The 26,528-nt window shown below is 44.1% G+C and overlaps 2 protein-coding genes across 3 annotated transcripts in view; both read right to left on the reverse strand.

Moving 5' to 3' along the window:
• Positions 1-5,030, reverse strand: part of LOC121582890 (TBC1 domain family member 14-like) — a 55,957-nt gene extending 50,927 nt beyond the window's left edge. For both annotated transcript variants that reach the window (XM_045225241.1, XM_045225240.1), the window contains exons 1-2: positions 4,971-5,030; positions 4,442-4,606 (exon numbers count right to left, since the gene is read on the reverse strand). In XM_045225241.1, the coding sequence (XP_045081176.1) occupies positions 4,442-4,490 (49 nt within the window). In that variant the 5' untranslated portion in view covers positions 4,491-4,606; positions 4,971-5,030. The remainder of the gene's footprint in view (positions 1-4,441; positions 4,607-4,970) is intronic.
• An 870-nt stretch (positions 5,031-5,900) lies between these two features.
• LOC121582896 (uncharacterized protein KIAA0232) lies at positions 5,901-21,992 on the reverse strand. The gene is made up of 8 exons (XM_041899050.2): positions 21,807-21,992; positions 16,293-16,846; positions 15,886-16,029; positions 13,948-14,017; positions 13,773-13,854; positions 10,173-13,587; positions 9,957-10,065; positions 5,901-9,146 (listed from the first exon to the last, which is right to left on the reverse strand). Exons 2-8 carry the CDS (start codon positions 16,524-16,526, stop codon positions 9,130-9,132), a joined length of 4,071 nt encoding a protein of 1,356 aa, XP_041754984.2. The 5' UTR covers positions 16,527-16,846; positions 21,807-21,992; the 3' UTR covers positions 5,901-9,129.
• Between the last annotated feature and the right edge of the window lie 4,536 nt (positions 21,993-26,528).

A 26,528-nucleotide genomic window follows, 5' to 3' on the forward strand; every position in this document is an offset into this window, starting at 1 on the left:
CAGGACATCAGATAACAGGAACAATGAAGCAGAAACATACAGGGAGGTGAGAGAGGAACCGGACAGTAACCAGGCTGAAACTGAATCCACAAACACAGCCTGAAATCTGAACGAGCCTCCTGTACCGTGTGCCTGCCTGGGCCCCTCCAATCAGGCTAGGCTATACGGGACCTTACTGTTGAGGTCCAGGAGAGGAACAGGAAGGGTGAAATGAAGACGGTTTCAGAAACCCCTGCATCATCTCTTTTAATGGGAGTCTTAGAAATAGAATTGCATTTGGCCCCAAAAAAATGTCAACGCTAAGTGAATGAATTTGTTCCGACAGTGCTTTTCTTGTATTGCATTGACACAAGCTTCTAAAAACCCTTAGACTGTACTTTTAGTTTTACTGTGGTCAGTCAAAAGCGGCACAGTCATGTAAAGTTCCAGTGTTGCCGAGTCAGTGTGTGGAGCATCCTGACTGGCTGCACCACACGCTGCTCGGATCTGGATCTGATGGAAACAGTCTGTGTGATAAAAGACCTCAGTTCAGAGGAGAGTTCAAGGTCTCTGGCCAGAACTGGAAGAGATACTTTGGTGCCGTGTGTGTGTGTGTGTGTGTGTGTGTGGAGAGAGAGCATGGGTAGATGGATACACTGCCCCTGGCACAAAGCAATAGTCACCAAGTGCTACCAGAGAAAAGGAGAACACTTATATTTATATGACTACACTGAACAAAAATATAAAAACGTAACATGTAAAGTGTTGGTCCCATGTTTCATGAGCTGAAATAAAAGATCCCAGAAATGTTCCATATGCACAATAAGCTTATTTCACGCAAATGTTGAGCACACATTTGTTTACATCCCTGTTAGTGAGCATTTCTCCTTTGCCAAGATAATCCATCCACCTGACAGGTGTGGCATATCAAGAAGCTGATTAAACAGCATGATCATTACACATCGTGCTGGGGACAATAAAAGGACACTCTACAATGTGCAGTTTTGTCACAAAACACAATGCCACAGATGTCTAAAGTTGAGGGAGCGTGCAATTGGCATGCTGACTGCAGGAATGTCCACCAGGGCTGTTGCCAGAGAATTGTTGCAAGGATCTGTACACATTTCCTGGAAGCTCGAAATGTCCCAATTCTTCTATGGCCTGCATACTCACCAGACATGTCACCAATTGAGCATGTTTGGGATGCTCTGGATCGACGTGTACGACAGCATGTTCCAGTTCCAGTAACTTCTCACAGCCGTTGAAGAGGAGTGGGACATTATTCCACAGCCATTGAAGAGGAGTGGGACATTATTCCACAGCCATTGAAGAGGAGTGGGACATTATTCCACAGCCGTTGAAGAGGAGTGGGACATTATTCCACAGGCCACAATCAACAGCCTGATCAACTCCATGCGAAGGAGATGTGTCGCGCTGCAGGAGGCAAATAGTGGTCACACCAGATGCTGACTGGTTTTCTGATCCACTGCCCTTTTTTTATTTTTTTAAAGGTATCTATGACGAACAGATGTATAATCTTTATTCCCAGTCATGTGAAATCCATAGATTAGGGCCTAATTAAATTCATTTCAATTGACGGATTTCCTTATATGAACTGTAATTCTTTAAAATTATTGCATGTTGCATTTATATTTTTGTTCAGTATATATATAAAACCCCATTTAACAGTGATTTCCCACTGACTGAACTCACCTAAAGCCCCAAGTCACAGTCCCCATGCAGCTTTAACCCGATCGAGAGGTTGTCGTCATGTGAGTCACACACAGTTTGTTGCTGTGCTACTGAAGCGCATGCTTATTTTAATATCTAAACTCCTCAGCCACCAGGAAAGAAAATGAACACCCGTTGCCATGACAACGTTGATGATCATTAATCCCGGTAACGGTTTGTTTAGCCAGCCGGGCGTTCACTGACTGGACAAGCAGTAAATCATTTGTCATTCTTATTCTCCATTTTGGTAAGAAGCTGAAATGACACTGCACTTCTTTGTCATTTCCTCACGGTAGTGTTTTTTTTATTTATTTTTTTATATAAGTATTTGGTAATTTCTACTACTGGTGGCCGGCATGTGAATGATTGTCACAGTTCCTGAAAGTAGTAGGAGCCTATGTTTCCTGTGTTTGGTATACAGTGCCTTCGGAAAGTATTCAGACCCCTTGACTTTTTCCATATTTTGTTACGTTACAGCCTTATTCTAAAATGGATTAAAACAATGTAAAAATCCACAGCAATCTATGTTTGCAAATGTATTAAAAATGTAAAAAATATATTCCTTATTTACATAAGTATTTCAGACCCTTTGCGATAAGACTCGAAATTGAGCTCAGGTGCATCCTGTTTCCATTGATCATCCTTGAGATGTTTCTACAACTTGGAGTCCACCTGTGGTAAAATCAATTGATTGGACATGATTTGGAAAGGCACACACCTGTCTATATAACGTCACACAGTTGACAGTGCATGTCAGAGCCAAGATTTTGTCGAGGCACAGATCTGGGGAAGGGTACCAAAAAATGTCTGCAGCATCGAAGGTCCACAAGAACACAGTGGCCTCAATCATTCTTAAATGGAAGAAGCTCTTCCTAGAGCTGGCCTCCCTGCCAAACTGAGCAATCGGGGAGAAGGGCCTTGGTCAGGGAGGTGACCAAGAACCCGATGGTCAATCTGACATAGCTCCTCTGTGGAGATGGGAGAAACTTCCAGAAAGACAACCATCTCTGCAGCACTCCACCAATCAGGCCTTTATGGTAGAGTGGCCAGACAGAAGCCCCTCCTCAGTTAAAGGCACATGACAGCCAGCTTGGAGTTTGCCAAAAGGCACCTAAAGGATTCTGACCATGAGAAACAAGATTCTCTGGTCTGATGAAACCAAGATTGAACTCTTTGGCCTGAATGCCAAGCGTCACGTCTGGAGGAAACCTGGCACCATCCCTACGGTGAAGCATGGTAGCGGCAGCATCAAGCTGTTGGGATGTTTTTCAGCGGCAGGAACTGGGAGACTAGTCAGGATCGAGGGAAAGATGAACGGAGTAAAGTACAGAGAGATCCTTGATGAAAACCTGCTCCAGAGCGCTCAGGACCTCTGACTGGGGCGAAGGTTCACCTTCCAACAGGACAACGACCCTAAGCACACAGCCAAGACAACGCAGGAGTGGCTTCGGAACAAGTCTCTGAATGTCCTTGAGTGGCCCAGCCAGAGCCCAGACTTGAACCCGATCGAACATCTCTGGAGAGACCTGAAAATAGCTGTGCAGCAACACTCCCCATCCAACCTGACAGAGCTTGAGAGGATCTGCAGAGAAGAATGGGAGAAACTCCCCAAATACAGATGTGCCAAGCTGTAGTGTCATACCCAAGAAGACTCAATGCTGTAATTGCTGCCAAAGGTGCTTCAAGAAAGTACTGAGTAAAGGTTCTGAATACTTATGTAAATGTGATATTTCCGTTTTTTTTTATTTGTAATAAAATTGCAAACATTTCAAAAAACCTATTTTTGCTTTGTCATTATGGGGTATTGAGTGTAGATTGATCAGGGGAAAAAAACAATTGAATCAATTTTAGAATAAGGCTGTAACGTAACAAAATGTGGAAAAAGGCAAGGGGTCTGAATACTTTCCAAAGGCACTGTAGCTTCACAGTAAGGCAAGGACAAAACATTTCACATTGCATACTTATGCAGAGAAGTCCTTTGTCGCTCAGTTGGAAGAGCATGGCGCTTGTAACACCAGGGTAGTGGGTTCGATTCCCGGGACCACCCATACGTAAAATTGATGCACGCATGACTAAGTCGCTTTGGATAAAAGCTTCTGCTATATGGCATGCATATATATATATATATATATACACATACACACACACACATACTATCAACGACCAGGCTACACAAATAACAATGCTTGAGATAGAATACAGACTAGATGCTACACTTCCTCATCTCCATGCAAAATTAGGCACATCTACTAGAGAGAACAAAATACTGTAATTATAATACATACCCATGAAAAAGGGATCTCTTTTACACACACAACACTGACAACGTGACTGTACTGAAGATGACAAACCTGGACAGACTGTTCATTTTGACAAGTGTGAATCCTCAACACACCCTGAACACACCTAGTGCAAAATTGCATTGTTCTCAAATCTCATTATTAATGGAGATGTAATGACTAGAAAATCCTGTTCAGTAACACAGTGACTGTAGCCAGCAGGCTATGCACAATTGGGCTGGTCCAAACACATTTTATTAATTTGAATGCATGCATCACTAGAGTGTAAAGGAGTGGCAATCATTATGAATTTCAGATAATTGTGTGTCACAGGCAATAATAATGCCTATTTATGTAATAGGCTACTCATTTGCATAGGCCCGCTACATCGTCCACCTGTTGCTCAAGCTCCACTTCTAGCCTAAATAAAATGCCAACAACAGTCTACGTACCACTTTCGCTTCCTCTCCGGTCTTTGATCCCCTCCGTGGAATGTGCCATGTTAATGCTACAGGTGGGCTGTCGACACCTCAGGTTGCTGTTGGCTCCTCGGGCGGTCCATGATGATGATGATGATGCACTGCTGCAACCCACCCTCACCTCCGCTCTCAGCGAAGCTTGGCGTTCACAGAGGAAATAGTCTACGTCAAGTACGCTTTTAGAGGACTCAATAACACACACACAAAACATCTCATTTGGTAGTGACAGGTCAAAATACGAGCGGTACGAGTGTGGCATTTTGGTGGCTTAAAAGTGACACAAATGTCAACCTGTCGAACGACTCGCTCGAGCACTTGCCAAAGTCTCAAATGATACGTCGCTTTTATATGCTTCCCTTTTCCTCTATTCAAGCCAAATGGAACAGTCGATAGTTTTGCTCAAATGTTACAACATAGCACTAAATAACTACACAATTTGTATAAGTAAAAATTAAATGATAAATACAATAGGCAAGTTTATCCAGTCTTCGTAATAACATACCTGTCTCGGTGCTTCCGCCGCCATTTTAAAATAAACTTACCGACTAGAGGACAATCTAATCGAGCCAAGAAAGACTACAGCATCGATGGATTCACCTGTCAGTCGTCAAGGCGTAAATAATCGTCCCATTGTCTCTATCCGATGTCCCTATCGCTTCATGAAACAGTACAATAATTTCAAAGTAGCCTAGTCAACTCGTCCAGGAACCTTATGGCATGATTCCTTGTTAGATGTATACTAGGACGCCAGGGGACAATGAAACAACTTTGTTGATTGATGTGTTCTCTGCAGGATTATTGTTTGATTACGGTTATCTGCTATTATGTAAAAGCAAATACCATAATACCATAGGTTTTCCATTCTTTTCACTTAATCTCCTCTTACAGATATCCAGAACATAAGAGTCAGCATCACTTTATGACCAAATCATTTAAAGTGTCAATTTCAGTTCAGAAATTCAAGAACAAATAAACGTTTTCAAAATATATTTCACCACAGTAAGCAAGGCTGTAACATTAGGACTACTGTATCAGTCAGCCCTCTAGTGGAACCAGGAAGGATATTTTTTATTTCTGCAGAATACTGCCTCCTTGGAAGGGGTCTGTCTTTACACCGATATCGAATCCCCTAGATCAGGGTTACTCAACTCTTACCCTACTAGGTCCGGAGCCTGCTGGTTTTCGGTTCTACTTGATAATTAATTGCACACACACCTGGCGTCCCAGGTCTAAATCAGTCTCTGATTAAAGGGGAACAATGAAACAATACAGTGGCTTCGAGGTCCAGAGTTGAGTTTGAAGGCTCTAGATTGATATTCTCAACAACTACCTTTATTATGCCCACTGATAACACTGAACTCTTGGCAGAGCCCTCTAAAGCACAGTGAACATGGTGCAAATGCATAATAAGAAACATTAACAGAACCTGGGGTGATTTGGTTTATTCCTTTATTAGATGTTAAGAAACTCCACAATGAAACAAAATAATTTACTCAGGGTGTACATGAAATTAGAACAATACAACCACTTGAGACAGATGGGAGGAGGATGAGGGATGGGAGGGTGTCATCTAGTAGAGACTAGGAAAACTCTGGTTTTCAGTGCCGGATATGCTATGTTCTTCAGACCACAGTGCAATCAAAACTCAATTTGTTAAACTTCGTCAATGTAGTTTCAAATGCATACTCTCTCACTTGATGCATTTTCTCGCCAAACTCCCCCCCTCATATAAACAGAAAAACAAATTAATGCATTTCCTTCAAACTCCCATGTAGGTGCTGTTACTCGGTCTCTCACACATTCACACACACACAAAGTAAAAAACAATAGAAAGTCACTGCTTTACCCTGGCCTGTACTTATTTTCATATACAAAACCTGTTGTTTTATTTAACTTAGATGGAGTGTGATGTTGACATGCTGCTCTTATTTGAAAAGACACTCCATAACAGTTCAGTCTATTTTCTCAGCTCTCCCGCACTGAAAAATAAGCCATGCAAAATAAACGGAGTGACTTTTCTCCACATACGTTTGAATGTTTAAGTTTGCATGCGCCAAGATTTTGCATATGACCGAGGACAATGAAAGGTCCCCCTCACATTTCTTATGCAATCTCAAACGGCTCGGTCGGCTTAGCTCTACAACTAAGTGCTGTACAATTAACTCTGTAGGAAGCTTGGGATTAATAAACGCCTGTCCATTTTTTTGCTCAAATATCAAAATGAAGTTTCAGTAATAAATTAATGCTTGAATGAAAGTACTGATGCACTGCCACAGAATGAAGTGTTTTCCACCTACTTTGAAAAAACATATTTAGTATTTAAGTATTCCTGAGTGACTGACAACTGTCTAAATAAAATAATTGAAAGTAGTCTGACATTTTCAGAGCAGTCTTTCATTCAAGTTTCTATCGGTTGAACACAAGTGAAGAACAAACGCCACAATTATGGGGCAGACATCGAGGCCCTGGCAAATTGAAAATGGTTCGTTATCGACTTTGCCATACCAACTCAAGATACCGTTGTCCATTAAGAGGTCGATGAATAATAATAATAAAAAAACATAGGATCAATAACTGTGCTCGCAGTGGAGACACTGTGCCCTGTGACAGTGCATTAGAACCAGTGTGCACACACTGTTGGCGGACATATTTTGGACTGCGCAACAGATGCATCACAAGAGTACATGGAGGGATGGTAACAAACATTTGTTGCCTGTGCTTCAATTCCTCGGTCTTCTGAGGACTAAAATATTTACCCAGCTCTTCCTCAAAAAAAAAAAAAACATTATAAAAGAATATTTTGAAGCGGAAGGAGGGAACCAAAAACAGAAATAAACCACTGCAGTGATAATGATGAGCACAACGCACATAGAAAACAAAACGCATTTAGTCTAAAGATGTGTGCCGACTCACGATTTAATAGTCAATGCACAGGCCACAGAAACGATCAATCCAACATCTTCGGGCCTCTGATTAAACTTAAGTTTGTGCACGTGCACTTAGAGGGTTTGGGGCAAAAATGCATTTGCATTCTTGTAAATGTGTTTTACATTTCTCTTGATAAAGTTCTAACAATGTCATTTTGAACCAATTTCTATACGTGTTCAATGCAGACACGTACGCACACAAAAAAAAAAGTGTAGACATTTCTGGATACTTAAAGGATATACTGTATACCAAAAAAGATCAAAAGTAAAACACCTCAAAATAAAAAAAATATTGTCATACGATGGAATTATGTTATTATTTTTGGTTGATCACCTTTTCCTTGAATGTTTTATATTATGCTCTTAAGTAGTGTCTGGGTAGAAATGCATTGCCTTTAAAATCCTGCTTCTGCTGTAGACCTTACAGTAGGATTAACATAGGTGACATTATCTGTAATAGACTGTCAATCTGATAACAAGATTGAAATCAAATAACTAAGTATTTCTTTCCATTGGTTATTACAGGCCAGTTAACTTACTAGTTAAAAGTTCTTAAAATCTTTAAATCTTCTTTAAAATAAAAACCAAAGTCACAAAGCGAGAACCATCAAGTCACACAATTATTTTCTCCAAAAGATCAACTGATTCTTCCACTCTGCCTCAACAAACAAAACTACAGGATCTCCATATCACAGCCACAATATCGAAACTGCTACAGAAATGTTGTTTGTTTGTACTATGGGGCTTACAAAATAAAAACTTTCAATTGCAGCAAATCGGTGCCTCTAGAAATGGCTATACTGAAATATTTTTGTAAAGGGCCATCACTCCCCAAATTGAACTCAACCTTGCTTTTTTTTTTCTTGCTTTTTTGCATTGAACAGCAGTTTTGTATTTTTAATGTAGATATTTTTTGGTAGATTTATACTTTTTTTTGCCTTACAAACCATTTCTACTAGGTCTACTACTAAGGTTCTGAAAAACGGACATTCACCCAAAATCATATACTCACTTAAATCAACTTTGCACACTTCTGGGGGGGATCTTTGATACCGATTTTTGAGGGGGAAAGATGCACACATTCTTTCCCTTTCCTTCACAGTCAGAAAAGGCACCCATGTCACCTAAATAAACATCCAACTCAAATCTCCACATTCTTTCTGAATGATAAGAAAAAGAGATCGCGGTGCTTTCATACTACGTTATGAAGAGTGGCATCACAGTCACATCATGGAAATTGCAGCAGTTACACTAGAAAAGAAGGAGTGAGACTAGTAGGACAGGCACATGCACAACCATTCGGACACCATAACTACCAGTATCCTAGGTCAAAAGCAAAAACAAGGTTGGAAAAAAACGATGGAGGGAAAAACACAAGACTGTCCCTAATATCTAACTGACTCTAATTATGATGAATTATGTCTGAAAGAATCAACTAAAACCAATCTAAAATGCATACGTCTTCAGATATGGGATCACATGAAGACATGTAGAACATATTCGAGTTTTTCCTACTTGCGCCTTTTTGTTGTTGTTGATTACACAAGATTCAAGTTAGTAAATGAAAATCAGCAGGGTTAGGGGTGGGATGTGGAGGAGAGGTTCCTCCGTCCAGAAACGTATGGTTTCCCAGTCCTGAGGTGTCCCCCATATTTCTGCAAGTAGAGGTGCAGTCAAAGGAGAAGAGGCTATATCTTCCTGACGATAGGCTTCCTCTCCACAGAGCTGGACTTCTCAGATGTTGCTGCTCCCTGCGAGAATAAAGACAGTGGCTGAGAAAGATGAGCTTGTGCACAGGGCATGTGTTCATTTATCCTCCGCTCAAAGCAAGACTGAAACAGTTGGTATTTGATTACTGATTAAATGTGTGTTAACTGGAACTTGTTTCAAGATGGTGTGTCACTGGGGGGGTGGGGGTAGAGAGAGAGGGGGGGTAGAGAGAGATAGAGAGAAAATGAGAGAGAGAGCGAGAGCGAGGTAGAGAGAGGTAGCGAGAGAGAGCTCTCTGGTGTTGGCATTTCTATTCTAAAGCATGGTTTCCCCCCCGGGTGCATATTTTGGTTTTTGCCCTAGCACTACACAGCTGAATCAAATAATCAAAGTTAGATTTTTGTTGGTGGTGGTGGGGGGGGGGGGGTTCTTACCTTCATTTAACTAGGCAAGTCATGAGTTGGTTTGAATCAGCTGTGTAGTGCTAGGGCAAAAACCAAAATGTGCACCCAGGGTGGGGGGCCCAGGACCAAGTTTGGGGGCACAACAGAGTTTGGGAAACCCTGTTCTAAAGCACTCTGAACAGCTCACACGTATAGGAATGACTATGCTGACTGAATGCTGAATACTTGCAACTAAGATACACATTTAAACATTTGTAATTCAGTTTAAACTAAGTAGCCTAGTTGTATATAAACAATATATTACCAATTCATGACTCATCTGTATGTCGGGACAAACAAACAAACAAACAAACCTCAAAGTTTCCAGCTGTATAGTAAACCAATACTTCTGAAGTCATCTTAGCCTTCGGCCCAAGATACATAGATTTACTATAACTCTGAGCTTACCTGTACACTGAGATCCAGGGAAAAGGGGGGGACAGATTGTGTTCTGCCACCAGCACTCATCTTGCTGGCTGCCAGTTCGTCCCTGTCCACTAATATTTAATAGCGGGAACTATAAATAAAAAATGGAAAGCATTAGTCTAATGAAGGGAAAACTGTTTCACAAATCAAAAAGGTAAATTCTGATCCAACAACCCGACATTTCTGTAAGATTCTTACCTCATGCAAATCTTCAACGAAGTCATAGGTTTTCCCATATGTGGGACTCTGACCAGCTGCAGAACATTTACAGGCTTCCTTTTCCCTGCAGGAGTCTTCCTTCTGAATCTTGTCGACTGGGACATCCATCCGTCCGCTCGCCGTCGATGCTGCTGCTGCTCCTGCTGCTGCTGCTGCAGCCGCCATTTCGCAGTCCAAGCAAATCTCTTGCTCAGCAATTGGCAAGAGGGTGCTGGAGCCCTCCTGAGAATCCAGTGAGGTCTGGGCACTCTTCTCCATGCCAGACTTCTTTAATCTGGGCAGGAATTTCCCAGATTCCAGTTCTGACTTCCCGTAGCATGGGCCCTCGTTTTCTGCGTCCTCCTCTAGCGGTTTGAGGTCGGCCTGAGGGTCATCTGAGATATCTGGCGGGGCCAGGACAGGAACACTCATCTCCTCTTCTTTCTCGGACTCAACCTCCGACTCACTCCCTCCGCCGGGCGACAACTCTGAGGCTGATATGGGTCGGAAGTGAGTCCTGGGGGAGATGCGGATGGCCCTGTACTGGGTGGTCCGGTTGATGCCATATATCCGTGGGTGGAAAGCTTCATTCTCAGAGTCCGAGCACAATATAGATTTGGGCTTGAACCCCGGGCTGAACGAAGCCATGTCCTCAGGCTCGAAGGAGCACTCAACCTGGAGGACTTGAGCGAACGGATTGTTCAGATCAAAGGACGCAAACGGGTAGTCGAGCCCCGGCTCCTCGCCACTGAAGCCTGCACAGGATCCGAGTAAGTCTTCATGGAAGATGAAAGAAAATCCCTTATTCAATCCATCCCCACCTCCTTTAGTAGCCTGGTCGCTCTGCCCGAAGGAGACCAGGGGCCTCCAGAGGGGCTTGTGGCCAGAGGCAAAGCAGCTGCCTGTGTTCATGAACACACGGTCTGTACCAGCAATGGTTACCACGTCTGAGCCAGAGGGCGAGGCGGCAGCAGTGGCACACTGTAGAAGGCTGCCTCTCGCGTCGCCGGGCGGCACCACGGCCCAGTCCTGGTCACTGCTGAACGTCTTCAGCTCGCCGTACACTCCTCCCAGGATGAATGACGTGTTGTCCTTCTCAGGGTTCACGTCCCAGGGCTTGGACGGCGTCATGTAATCCCCGGAAGCATTCATCTTTGAAAGCTGGTTTTTAGCCAGGGGGGCCTGCTCTCCGTTCTGGCCGTCTTCCCACAGGTGGTACTCAGAGCGCTGCACTGCCTTCTTCGGAGGCCCTTGGATGGGACCAACTTCCTTTGCCTGCAAGTCGAGACAGCCGCTGTGGTAGCTGCTCGACTCCTGGGAAAACAAGCCCTTGCCTGGCTTCTCTTCACCTAGTGATAGTGCGGGATCCCCATCTCCGATAGCTGTCCAAATGTCCTTTATTATCCCTGAGCTGCTGTAGTTGTCACTCTGTTGGTTTGTGTCATCTGAAAACATGCCAGCGTCGTACTGTTTGCTCTCGTCCTGTTCTAACGCTATTCCACAAATGGACTCCAATTTAGATTTCTTCGCGATGGTCGGATTGGACACTGTGCCTACATTGGCCTCCTCGCACTGGCGGCCAGTGTTTTCTTGTAAAAAGTCAAGGATTTCTTCCTCTAGGTATGTACCAGAGATGGGAGGGATTATAAAATTAATCTCTTCATTGCCAATTAGAGCAGACTCATCTGTTTGAACGTTTATTTGCTCATTGTCTGAACGCGTCTCTTCCGAATGCGACCATGGACTGCAGGTTCGCGTTGAAAGGTTTGAACAGTGTTCAGTTTCATCAAAGGCACTATTTTTGGTCCATATTAACAAACGAGACTGCTTGTTACAATGTGGATCTAGACAGCTACTTGAATATGTGTTGTTTTCGTGACCAGCAGTGAGAAAAGGAAGAGTAGGGCTATCGTACTGCAGCTCAGAAAGACACAAGCAGGAGGAGTTCAGACCAGGCGCTTCACTGGTGGCTTCTGGGAGTTGAGGCTCCTCCAGGTTTCCAGGCAGCATGCCGATGGTGAATGGAACGCCGTCCAAAGCGGGGGAGAACCGAACGGGAGAGTCCCCTGCAAAGCTTTCTCCATCTATATCTTCAGAGCTAGAGGATGAATAACATGCCCAGACCTGAGCCATGTTTTCCAAATACTGCATGAAGAACCCATCAGCTCCCAAAGCGTCCTGACAGTCCACCCTTATTGCACTTTCCCCTTGCAGCTCAAGGCCATCTAACACTAAACAACATTCTGCCTCAAAGTCTCTTTGCTCTTCGCTCTTCTGTCGAATCATGCTCAAGATCCGACTCTCTTGTACCGAGTCTGAGGCACTAGGATCCAATATGGATTGATAAATATCGACTTCATAGAAGTGAGTGAATTCAGACAGATGCTCGTCATCTAAATCTTTACCATCATCAGGCGGAGGGCAGCTTGAGGACCCATTGAGTTCGGTGGCCTCCTCGTCTGCGTCGTCTGGCACCTCAACAAAGTGCCCGTCCACGAAGGTGCCCGCTGCCAGATACGCCCTCTGGAAGCTTGTGTTGGCAATGCAGATGCCTTGCATTCTCTCAGACAGCCTTCCTAAGTCAGTGGACATAGTCGAGTCGTCTGGAGAGTGCAACTTGCTCCGGTACTTTGTTTCTAGTTTGCTCCTTCTGCTACTGAACGGTACTAAATACTCTGTGATGGGCTCTGTGTACCACAGGGGCTCCTCCATGTACTCCTTTTTGTTGCTGGCCTCAGCTCCGGACTCCTTTGCTTCCCCCCAGCCTGGATCTTTTCGAAGCTCCTTCAGCTGCCTTTTGCCCTTTTTGTAGAGCTGCGTTTGCCTCGGAGGGCCTCCAGTGGCACTGCTGCTGCTGCCTCCAGCATTCCTCCGCTCCTCTTTGTCGATGGCCTTCAGAGCTAGCTTCACTTGTCCGCTGTTGCGCCCCCTCTTACTCCTGCTGCCCGCCTCCTTGGACTTGTGCCTGATCCCGCCCGCCTTGCTGCTGGGCGTTTTGGAGTCACCCTGGTTCCCGCTAGAGCTCGAGCCAGCCTCACTAGAACCAGAGGACCAGGAGCGAGGGCGATACTTGCCCTCTGACCTGTGCCTCACCTGCTTCTTGCCATGGACGGCGGCTCGGTCCTCTGCTGTTGCGCCACCATGGAATCGGTTCTCTTTCTCTTTCTTGCTGCGTCGCTGCTGGGCTCTCTGGCTGGTTGGGTTGGTGGTGGTGCTGCATGCCTCAGGGGTTCTCTCCTTAGCAGCTTCACCATCGCTGTTGCAATCTTTTGGGGAGGAGGTGTCGGTGCTGGTCTGCGGGGCCGCGGAAGATGATGAGCCGGAGTAAGCAATGGCTTTAGCCTTGTTCCACACCGTCATGATCTCTTGGAGACAAACAGATCTCTCTGACAAAGGAGGAAAGGCTTCATAATACCTGCAACAAGGAGAGAAAATGTTGTCAATTAAGATCAATCCGTAAAATACATCAAAGCACATAAAATAAATAAGCACATATTTTAATGGACGTACAACAAAATCAAATATGAATAGTTGTGCCAGCTAGTCAGGACATGATTATGAATGAATATTATTGTGGTTTTGGGTAAAACAACAACTTACATTTCAACCTGGTCCTTTGAGGAAGGAGACTCAACTCCTTCAGGAGACTGACATCCATCAGATTTCTTGAGCTGTTTTTCTTCTGTGAACAGATTATAATTGATACGATAAGAAGGAGTCATATTTACTACTTTGTTATAACAGGGCAGAAAATGTATGAACCAAAGATGCAAACCTTTCTGTTTATTTTGGATGTCCTTGAGTTTGGAGCAAAGCTCCTCTACCAGGCTCTCAATTCCAGAGTTCTTTGGGGGAAAAAGAAGGGAGAATATGTAACATCTAAGAATGTATCTGGCCAAGAGTCCATTGAAGAGAATCTAAACAGAATAACCTAATGAGCCCTGTGTGCGAAACAGCAGTGAATGAACATTAATAAAAACATACGCATCTTTCAGACCATTCATAAAGTGATTGGATGTATCCAACATTATAAACTGGGTGGTTCGAGCCCTGAATGCTGATTGGCTGACATCCGTGGTATATCAGACCGTATACCACGGGTATGACAAAACATTTATTTTTACTGCTATAATTACATTGGTAACCAGTTTATAATAGCAATAAGGCACCTCGGGGCTTTGTTCTTCGCGTTGCGTCGTGCCTAAGAACAGCCCTTAGCCGTGGTATATTGGCCATATACCACCCCCCCCCTCATGCCTTATTGCTTAAATAACTTTGACCCCATTGTAACACTGACTAGAGGGTATTAACATGGGCCTGACAGAAGTCTAACCAGCTGACTGTCAGAGCCCGGACATGCTGTACCATGACTTTTCAATTTAGCAATGAGGGAGAAATGACTAAGCATAGCCCAAACAACCACCTCCTGTCGTTCCATCTAAACACTTAGAAAACATCAGGCATTAGCCAAACTAGGACCTCTCAGACGCCTACTTATTCCTTATAGCCACTGATATCCTACTCTCTGAACAAAGATTAAGTAATCCGTTTGCTGTAAACAAGGCCTGCAACGATCTGGTCTATTTAAAAAGACAGCCATGTCAACAGACCGGTAGGCAACAGGCACTGCCAGAAAAGCAACTGCATTCAGTGAGGACAGAAATATCCACCACAATATCCAGGGTGGGACTAGTCCAAATCTTTTAACTCACACTCTCTTTCTAACAGAAAGTAACATTCCATACCATGCCGCGCCAAGTTTCTCCCCTGGCCCTGTGTTTCTTCTTGCCTCATTGTGCCAATGCCGGTCAGCTGACAGGCAACGCACTCTCCACTCTCTATGCTGCAATCCCGTGCAGCGTGTGCTGGCAAAAAAATAAAATAAATAGACTGCAGAGTCCAGTACCCAGAGAGCAGATCACTCCTCCTCTGCCTTGCAGACACTTCCCCCCCTCCAGCTCTACCCCAGCCCTCACGCTACTGCCGATACTATACCACTGCCAAACAACCAACCGCTAAGGAAAACGTCAGCAAATTCTATCAGATTTTGCTTGAAAAAGGGCACAGAAAGATTATAATGCAGGCTTATTAAAACGGTGAACTTAAATGCAAGGAAACCTCTGCAAGGTCACCCATAACAATCTCAATACAGTGTAAAAGTGTCAGAGCAAATGGGAGTCTTTCACCATTTCACAATTCTTCCCTCTGCTAAACTCAATCCAACCTCGCCAGTAAACTCTCATTATATCAGGAGAGTAATCACAAAAATGAGCCTGGCCAATGCCAAGTATCACATGATTACGATGGTGGTTTGACTGAGGGTCTTCCCCTGTTCCCCTTACAGGGAATTTGCTTTATGCAATGACCGTTCACCATGATTTATGCAATTCATATCTGCATGACTGAACTTCAACAGGCAAAAGGCGCAGAATTACAGTAACACAGTCCTGACAGACACGGATCATTAGCCAATTTACACATACACATGCGTCCTTCATTGATTCAACATGTTCAGCTTTGTAGCTTACAGGCTGGTGTGTTTAAAAAATAACCACTGATCTGCTGTACCAACCATCAGTCTATGTTTTGCTCCCGAATACTCAAGCTTCAAAGAGTGCACGAGCAATGCTGTGAGTAGACCGCAAGCGCACAAAAATCCCGGGGTGAATAGAACCAATTTGTTGCGACACTGGGGGGGCGGAACGGCACTTACTTCATCAGATGCTGAACGCAGACATTGCACAGCGGCTTGTTTCTTTATCTCCTCCAGACTCAGATCCGTCCCTCCTCCTCTCTTCTTACTCTTGGCCCATTTCTTCCCAGTTCCCTTCTCCCAGCCCAACAAGATGTCATTCTCCTGCGCACACATTTACATCAGCTATTTAACCACACAGCTCGTCTACACAGGAAAGGGAAAAGCATGTTTTAAAATATTGAAAGTGTAAGAAATCAAATAGATGGATTTAAATCATTAGGTTCACTTAAACCACATAAAATCAACTGACTCAAATCAATACTAAACAGAACATCTTCTTCATTGGCTATGTGTATGTTTAACTAAGTGGGGGAACTAGATACCATAACGTTTGTAACAAGACATTGCCGCTGCTGGACACCAACCTGATCCTGCAGGTCGTAATTATCATGCAGGAGCAGGCTGAGGACGTAGCGGGTGTAGATCATGGCGTCGATCCCGCACTTCTCCAGCTCCTGGCCCAGCCAGCTCTGCACTGGGCCCAGAGAGTGGAGCAGGGACATCTCTGAGGCGGGCAGCAGGGGGCTGACTGGGGTTAGGGGGCACGAGAAGCTTTCAAGAGGAGCAGGACCGTCCGAATCGTCGCTCACTGGACGCATGGGAATCTTTAGGTGTTGGCCATTCTGAGGTGGAGCAGCATTGTGACGGGTGGATATGGAGGGGCGGTGGTGCGGAGAGGGGACAGGGCAGTATTGCCTATCTGGAGGGGGGGTTTACTCTAGCAGGACACACAGGGAGGAGGCTACATGGAAAAACATGTAGGGTGCTGTTTTTTTTTCTGTGAGCAAATAGGGAACTTCACTCGTCAGGCATGGCTTTAACTGATGAAAGCTATCAGCTGTTTGGCAAAACACTAGACGTGTTTGCGTCTCAGTCGGAGGGGATCATGTTGGGCTACGGCTTACTTCACCGGCACGACCTGAAAGATAGGAAACAGACTTGCGTCACATCTCTGTGTTGCATTTAATGTTACACAAGGTAGGCCTATTCTGTTACACCATGATATACACCGAGTGTACAAAACATTAGGAACATAATATTGAGTTGCACCCTTTTTGCCCTCAGAACAGCCTCAATTCATCAGGGCATGGACGTAGGTGTCAAAAGTGTACCACAAGGATGCTGGCCCATGCTTCCCACAGTTGTGTCAAGTTGGCTGGATGTCCTTAGGTTGGTGGACTATTTTTGATACACATGGAAAACTGTTGAGCGTGAAAAAAACAAGCAGCGTTGCCGTTCTTGACACTCAAACTGCGGTGAACCTGGCACCTACTAACAAACCCTGTTCAAAGCCAACTAAATATTTTGTCTTGCCCAGTCACCCTCTGAATGGCACACATACACAATCAATGTCTCAATTGTGTCAAGGCTTAAAATCCATATTTAACCTGTCTCCACCCCTTCATCTACACTGATTGAAGTGGATTTATCAAGTGACATCAATAAGGGATCATAGCTTTCACCTGGATTTACCTGGTCAGTTTATGTCATGGAAAGAGCAGGTGTTCCTAATGTTTTGTACACTCAGTGTAGGCCCTTGGCTTAGAAGAATTACAATTAATACAAAGCAATTCCTCGCAACATACAGTGGGGAGAACAAGTATTTGATACACTGCCGATTTTGCAGGTTTTCCTACTTACAAAGCATGTAGAGGTCTGTAATTTTTATCATAGGTACACTTCAACTGTGAGAGACGGAATCTAAAACAAAAATCCAGAAAATCACATTGTATGATTTTTAAGTAATTAATTTGCATTTTATTGCATGACATAAGTATTTGATCACCAACCAGTAAGAATTCCGGCTCTCACAGACCTGTTAGTTTTTCTTTAAGAAGCCCTCCTGTTCTCCACTTATTACCTGTATTAACTGCACCTGTTTGAACTCGTTACCTGTATAAAAGACACCTGTCCACACACTCAATCAAACAGACTCCAACCTCTCCACAATGGCCAAGACCAGAGAGCTGTGTAAGGACATCAGGGATAAAATTGTAGACCTGCACAAGGCTGGGATGGGCTACAGGACAATAGGCAAGCAGCTTGGTAAGAAGGCAACAACTGGAAGAAAATGGAAGAAGTTCAAGATGACGGTCAATCACCCTCGGTCTGGGGCTCCATGCAAGATCTCACCTCGTGGGGCATCAATGATCATGAGGAAGGTGAGGGATCAGCCCAGAACTACACGGCAGGACCTGGTCAATGACCTGAAGAGAGCTGGGACCACAGTCTCAAAGAAAACCATTAGTAACACACTACGCCGTCATAGATTAAAATCCTGCAGCGCACGCAAGGTCCCCCTGCTCAAGCCAGCGCATGTCCAGGCCCGTCTGAAGTTTGCCAATGACCATCTGGATGATCCAGAGGAGGAATGGGAGAAGGTCATGTGGTCTGATGAGACAAAAATAGAGCTTTTTGGTCTAAACTCCACTCGCCGTGTTTGGAGGAAGAAGGATGAGTACAACCCCAAGAACACCATCCCAACCGTGAAGCATGGAGGTGGAAACATCATTCTTTGGGGATGCTTTTCTGCAAAGGGGACAGGACGACTGCACCGTATTGAGGGGGAGGATGGATGGGGCCATGTATCGCAAGATCTTGGCCAACAACCTCCTTCCCTCAGTAAGAGCATTGAAGATGGGTTGTGGCTGGGTCTTCCAGCATGACAACGACCCGAAACACACAGCAAGGGCAACTAAGGAGTGGCTCCGTAAGAAGCATCTCAAGGTCCTGGAGTGGCCTAGCCAGTCTCCAGACCTGAACCCAATAGAAAATTTTTGGAGGGAGCTGAAAGTCTGTATTGCCCAGCAACAGCCCCGAAACCTGAAGGATCTGGAGAAGGTCTGTATGGAGGAGTGGGCCAAAATCCCTGCTGCAGTGTGTGCAAACCTGGTCAAGACCTACAGGAAATATATGATCTCTGTAATTGCAAACAAAGGTTTCTGTACCAAATATTAAGTTCTGCTTTTCTGATGTATCAAATACTTATGTCATGCAATAAAATGCAAATTAATTACTTAAAAATCATACAATGTGGTTTTCTGGATTTTTGTTTTAGATTCCGTCTCTCACAGTTGAAGTGTACCTATGATAAAAATGACAGACCTCTACATGCTTTGTAAGTAGGAAAACCTGCAAAATCGGCAGTGTATCAAATACTTGTTCTCCCCACTGTAGCTACTTTACATTAACATAATATGGCTTGTTGACCTTGTTCAGTCTGATTTCAAAGATCTGACCTAGATGACCTCAGTTGCTTTGGGACCCAATTAATTTAAAAGAATGCCAAGCCAAACAGAGAAAATATGATTCATATTTCAAATGGAATGGAATAGATTAGCTCGCTGTGAAACTGTATAGGAATAATGGGGATCATAATTGACATGCAGGTGTGCTGAAGAGAACATCTTGTAATGAACCAATGCACATTGTTTCTTGGTTACTACGGGCTGCATCAGCTCCCACCCTGCCCAAGTACAGCCTGTTCCTCCCCACGGATGGTTTTTAATGGCTGTTGATAGTGCTGGTCTCTGACACCAGCTTGTTAATAGGCTCCTAAGAGAGCCTGTGCTCTTTTAACCCATGCAGACAGCAACCTAGGGAATGACACAGGAGCCTAAATGAGTTACATTAAGGGCATCCTGTAAAGGGTGTGAGTTTTGTAAGCTCCCATACTGCCTCCTACCATCACACTTAACAAGTGCAGTCAGTTAGGCCTACTGAACGTAGGCTATACTCCTGACCCAATGGACAAAAGTTCTGATGCATCTTGATTTTAGGCTAATCAATGTGTAAGCAAATTCCACGATGTGTGTCGGAGTAATATGTAAAACATGCAAGCTATGCGAGTCATCCTACGTAAGGGCGTCTTGCTAGGAACATTGATGTCAAACTGGGTGGTTAAGGTGCGATGTTGTGGAACAGGTCCCACCGTGGAGTGACTCAGGCCAGGTTGACTTTAACCCTATGATCAAGGCACTTAATCTGTATTCAACTACACCCAGAGTGTTCTGGCCCTAGAGAAAGTATCTCACATGACAGTGATCACCCCCACAACTGTAAGCCCATAAGACCACAACAAGCACCAAGTTATAAAGAGTGACCTAACCCCCTTTGGAATAATAATAATCGCACCTGAACTCCAATAGTACACCTGAACTGATTAAATTTGTATGGCAGGAAAGCAAACTGGTGCAGCATATTAATCTATAAATTAAGATCTAAACATTTCAGTAGCCTTGTTATGCAGCCAGGCACCCAAAGGAGGAAGCCCAGCCACTGTCAAATTAATCTGTTTCATATGGCAGCATACAGACAGGCTCTCACCACTTGTTTTTGTGGCCTGATAGTGGATTAGCACGGGGAATGACGTGAAGAGCAAATGGAGGCTCAACCGATTTGATTGGGTGGCCTTCTTTTCACTCAATAACAGTCATGTTATGGGTTACCCGTTATAGTCATCAAATGGGCAAAAGGTAAGGGGCTTTACAGTAGGCATACCCATGCAAATATTTCATACAGCAACAATTGGTAAACTCAGTACAAATAGTTAGCATCCAACACAAACTTAACTAAAAGAGCAATATAGTTGTCGAAAATATTTATTTTACCATAAAAGTCAAGCTAGCACGCTAACGTTTGCAACATCTTGTTATGGCCAACAGCTGATCAAATCAAATGTGGTCGAACGTTCGTTGGGCTTGCACCATATAATATATGTCACTGTAGATTGCAATCTAGCTAGCGAACAAATGACAGGAGACGCTTCGGCGTTTATCTCAAGAGTGGCTGGCTTCAGCAAACTTCCTTGACACTGGCAGCTGCCTGGTTGGCTAGCCAACGAACGGTAGTCATGGATTCTTCTGCATGATAGATAACGTTAGCTAGCTAACTAACCAGCGTTCACGTTAGCCAATGGGAGACAGTCAGTCAGTTGATAAGCACAAAACTACCGTTAGCTAGCGGTGTATGACTTTTCTTTACGAGCTAGCCATTTCATGCTCGACACTAAAACGAAGCTAGTTAACTAGCTAACGTTAGATAGCTAACCCTAGTTAGTTAGCTAGCTAGCAGTACCGCACACATATTCGACTATCCAGGGTTATGGCAAACAGTCAAAATTCAACTAGCGTTAGTTAACGCTACAACGTTAAGTTATTAGCTATCTAACATTAAATTAACGTTTCATTAAAAACGAGCAAATGTTTTCATTGCCTGTTTAACAGCCAGCGCCGACCTTTCACTGGAATGGCGACAGTTTACAGAAGCTACCGTTGGCTAGCACACTAAGGTTAACGTTAGCTAGGAGGATAACTACTATTAGCTTAGTTAGCTAGTTAGTCGTCCACGTCCAGTGATAAAACACATATAAATGATTGATCTGTTGCCTAGGATATTCATTGGGGAAATGTTAATATTTAAAATATTATTGAATGACATTGTCAGTGTCAGCCTGACGCAGTTCTACCGTTAGATAGTTAGCTAGCTAGCAGTAGACGTCTGGGCAGGTGACCGTTGACTGACTGCTGCTATGATGGTGGAATTACAGAACCCGGTTTTCCATCAACGGCAAGTAATTTCCCTAAAGTTAAACGATACAACATTCGTAATCCATACAATTTTGGGAATTCAGTGTGGGGGAAAAAACAATGAAAATGAGAAGTCCCATCAAATCACCGCAAAGTACAACAACATTCCGACAAAGTTGTTGTGAAACGATAGAGAAGGAGGCTGACCTAACCGGGACCGGAGACGTTTAAAAATAAAAAAACATGCGCCACGAATTCTCACGTAACAGGAACGCAAGTTGAAAACCGGTGCATTACGCTGTTTTGTAAACAGTATTATTAAAATACACGGCAAAATATTGTTTTACTTACCTGCCGTTACTTGAAGTAAAGAGGAGAAGAGGGGGAGCATTTACTTCTCTCCCGCTGCCGTTCCGAGCTCGAGCTCCGGAATCCTCTGCAGTAGCATCACATATCATGGACGACGAGCGGCAACCGCGACGCACGACTGCGCTGTTTTCAAAAGAGAGCAATACTAATGGCGTCTTTTTGTAGGCACTAACTCTGCCATGGTTCATTGGACACAGCCTATGGGGAAATTAATTTATTTTTTGTAGGGATAAATGTCGAAAATATGGTATGTGGTAAACACAGGCTTAGGAGATCATCTTCATCAGCTAAAGTCACTTTTAGTAAATTTTGAAGCATTTATGTAATCACATAAAGCACTTATGTAAGCACAAAGGCTTCATAATTCATAAAGATCATGTTAACTGACTGATATTATCTCATAGAACAAAACGTATAAGATCTCCTAAGCCTGTGTTAACCTCTGACCTTATTTTCGGCATTTATCCCAAAACTCTATTCTTTCCCCATTCATTTTCCCCGTAGGAATGGCTGAACAAACCAGAGGTAACTCATTTTTGGTTTTTAGGACTACAGGCTGGCGAGCCAAAGATTTTTATAAGTGAACCAAGATAGATCAGAGTCTGTCGTTTCCAATGGGAGCAAATTAATCATAGTGGGCAGAACAAGCAAGGAGGTGGGCAGAGCCAGGCACGAGTTAGTGAGATCCTATTGGCGTGTTTTAGCATTTATTTGCATATTTCCGTTAGGGAACGCCTACTCTGAACACCGACGCGTGTGCGATAACTAAATTCGCCTTTACACTCCTTCAAAACAAAGCAATTTTTTGAAACTTTGGCAAAGGGCAAAGTCTACAAAACGTAGTCCACTCTGTTTTTTTTATTTTTTATTTTTACAAATTCTAGTTTTGGAAACAGAAAAGTGTATGGAGATCAAATATTTCATCTATGAGAAAATGTGCAGAATGTCGGCCGAAGTCCATCTCCCTCCATCTTCTCCCACTGCCGGCCACTTGGCTTCCTCTCATCACCATATTTGGTTTTGAATAGAAACGCCAACCGGATGCTTCACATTTATATATCCGGTGAAATATCTGGCTCATTTTCTAGCTGTGGGCGAGCTCTATCACTCGTCTCCAAGCAACAAGGCGAATCTCTACCGCCCTACAACTATTAGGATTGATTCATCCGCACTTGATTGCATCAGATAGCCAAATAGTACGTCTCTCAAATTTGAGGTAAAATTATTGTAAACCAGAAATAAGCCAATATCCAACAGGACACATCCAATGCACTGCTTTTGTTTGTATTTGTAAAAGTTTGTTTTGATTAAGATGGTATTCTAACCAGTCTAATAGGTTATGGGTGCAACTTAAATGCTTTAAAATGTAAAGTAGGTGTGGCGAATTGTTTGTCGTAGCCTATTTCTCTGTAAACCAGACATGGCTGAAAACTAAGTCATTGTGTTGCAAATCTCATTCTCTTATGAGTTTTTCTTTATTTGTTTTTGGCATTTTATAGTAAAACTTGGCCTAAATCTTAATTCAGATACTGCTATCTCCACCCATAAATGATTGGGTTCAGCTCGTCTTTAGTATAAACTGAACTTGTCATTCTGAATCATATTCAACATTTTGCCAAATGTATTGCTCCAACTATGACTAGAGTCCTTTCTCCCACCCAGTAATGAAGCTAAGCTTATAGTCAAATGGACGTATACTGCATATACTCCAGAGATTCTTTACATCTATTACTGCTTCTGCTGGTGGGTGGAGGATTAGGCAGCTGGCAGGTGTAAGACATGGCGTACCCCTCCCCAACATACACACTATCTGCTGTTTCATGCTTGGGGTGCTGGATCCATTCTGTCGCACACTTCATCTGCTCTCTGACCCCCAGGGTTGTGATCTTTGGGAATGAGGTGGTGACAGGCCTGTTATCCCACAGGCCACTGCCTCATTACATTTACATGTTAGTCATTTAGCAGACGCTCTTATCCAGAGCGACTTACAGTTAGTGAATACATTATTTTTTTCATACCCCCTGTGGGAATCAAACCCACAACCCTGGCGTTGCAAACACCATGCTCTATCAACTGAGCTACATCCCTGCCGGCCATTCCCTCCCCTACCCTGGACGATGCTGGGCCAATTGCGCGCCGCCCCATTGGTCTCCCGGTCGCTGCCGGCTACGACAGAGCCTGGATTACAACCAGGATCTCTAGTGGCCCAGCTAGCACTGTGATGCAGTGCCTTTAGAACACTGCGCCACTCGGGAGACATACTGCCAACCTGCTGTGTTAGAGGGTTAACTCACACTGCCAACCTGCTGTGTTAGAGGGTTAACTCACACTGCCAACCTGCTGTGTTAGAGGGTTAACTCACACTGCCAACCTGCTGTGTTAGAGGGTTAACTCTCTTATTGATGACCCAGGTCTTAAAGGTAGACTCAGCGATTTGATGTAAACTCAGCAAAAAAAGAACTGTGTTTATTTTCAGCAAACTTAACATGTGTAAATATTTATATGAACATAAGATTCAACAACTGAGACATAAACTGCACAAGTTCCACAGACATGCGACTAACAGAAATTGAATAATGTGTCCCTGAACAAAGGGGGGGTAGGTCAAAATCAAAAGGAACAGTCAGTATCTGGTGTGGCCACCAGCTGCATTAAGTACTGCATTGCATCTCCTCCTCATGGACTGCACCAGATTTGCCAGTTCTTGCTGTGAGATGTTACCCCACTCTTCCACCAAGGCATCTGCAAGTTCCCTGACATTTCTGGGGCGAATGGCCCTAGCCCTCACCCTCCGATCCAACAGGTCCCAGATATGCTCAATGGGATTGAGATCTGGGCTCTTCGCTGGCCATGGCAGAACACTGACATTCCTGTCTTGCAGGAAATCACGCACAGAACGAGCAGTATGGCTGGTGGCATTGTCATGCTGGAGGGTCATGTTAGGATGAGCCTGCAGGAAGGGTACCACATGAGGGAGGAGGATGTCTTCCCTGTAACGCACAGCGTTGAGGTTGCCTGCAATGACAACAAGCTCAGTCCGATGATGCTGTGACACACCGCCCCAGACCATGACGGACCCTCCACCTCCAAATCGATCCCGCTCCAGAGTACAGGCCTCGGTGTAACGCTCATTCCTTCGACGATAAACGCAAATCTGACCATCACCCCTGCTGAGACAAAATCGCGACTCGAGGGTGAAGAGCACTTTTTGCCAGTCCTGTCTGATCAAGCGACGGTGGGTTTGTGCCCATAGGCGACTTTGTTGCCGGTGATGTCTGGTGAGGACCTGCCTTACAACAGGCCTACAAGCCCTCAGTCCAGCCTCTCTCAGCCTATTGTGGACAGTCTGAGCACTGATGGAGGGATTGTGCGTTCCTGGTGTAACTCAGGCAGTTGTTGTTGCCATCCTGTACCTGTCCCGCAGGTGTGATGTTCGGATGTACCGATCCTATGCAGGTGTTGTTACACGTGGTCTGCCACTGCGAGGACGATCAGCTGTCTGTCCTGTCTCCCTGTAGCGCTGTCTTAGGTGTCTCACAGTACGGACATTGCAATTTATTGCCCTGGCCACATCTGCAGTCCTCATGCCTCCTTGCAGCATGCCTAAGGCAGGTTCACGCAGATGAGCAGGGACCCTGTGCATCTTTCTTTTGGTGTTTTTCAGAGTCAGTAGAAAGGCCTCTTTAGTGTCCTAAGTTTTCATAACTGTGACTTTAATTGCCTAAGCTGTTAGTGTCTTAATGACCGTTCCACAGGTGCATGTTCATTAATTGTTTATGGTTCATTGAACAAACATGGGAAACAGTGTTTAAACCCTTTATAATGAAGATCTGTGAAGTTATTTGGATTTTTACGAATTGTCTTTGAAATACTTTTTTTGCTGAGTTTAGATGCACAATGTAAACAGCATAGTGGGTCAATTTCCTCAACAACTAAGAGCATTGCAGCGAAAGCTAAACTTCTCCGCTGTTTTGGCCTGTGCCTACCACACTGTAACAGCGTAAAGCTAACCTGTGCACATGCACAGGTCTTGCATCTCGCTCAGCGCAATATCTGAGGTGCTGCTTGTGGCAACCAGGGTACCATGGGTCACTGAGGGTAATAGATGAGGAAGTTGTGGCTTTTCTTCATCGATGAACAGATGTTTCTCTCCCCCCCCCCTCTCTCTCTCCCGGCCCTGCAGTGAAACAGAAGTGTTGTATGTATGTACTGTCCCGATCACTTGAATCACAATCTGCCGTTCGTTACAAGAACAAACTTGTACCAATCAAACTACTACATTATTGATCCACCATAATGACATTGATATAAAGCCACAATCTATTTGCAATATTAAAGCTGATCCACCCCCTAAGAAAAAAATAAAAGATGTACCCACACTTTTTAGGATATGCCTATAGAGGGAGAATAGTATAATTCTTTCCTATGTATTTAATAATAGAACATAAAGTAAAATGTTTTTCCCCCTTCACTTTTCTCCTTTCACTACAGTAATTCCATAGTAAATGGGAGACAGTTTGTGAAACAGATGGCATAGTTTAAAGATCCCTTATAATCCTGGAGGGTCAATAGTATCTCCTATGAAGACTCAGTACCGAAGCAGCATCAGCCAACGTGTCCCGGACCCAGACCCATGATGTCTAAATCAACGTCTCATTTTCACACCCTCACGTCGCCGCATGTTCTTGTACTTCTTGCTCTCTC

The sequence above is a fragment of the Coregonus clupeaformis genome, chromosome 15, assembly GCF_020615455.1.
Source record: "Coregonus clupeaformis isolate EN_2021a chromosome 15, ASM2061545v1, whole genome shotgun sequence".
Lineage (NCBI taxonomy): Eukaryota > Metazoa > Chordata > Actinopteri > Salmoniformes > Salmonidae > Coregonus > Coregonus clupeaformis.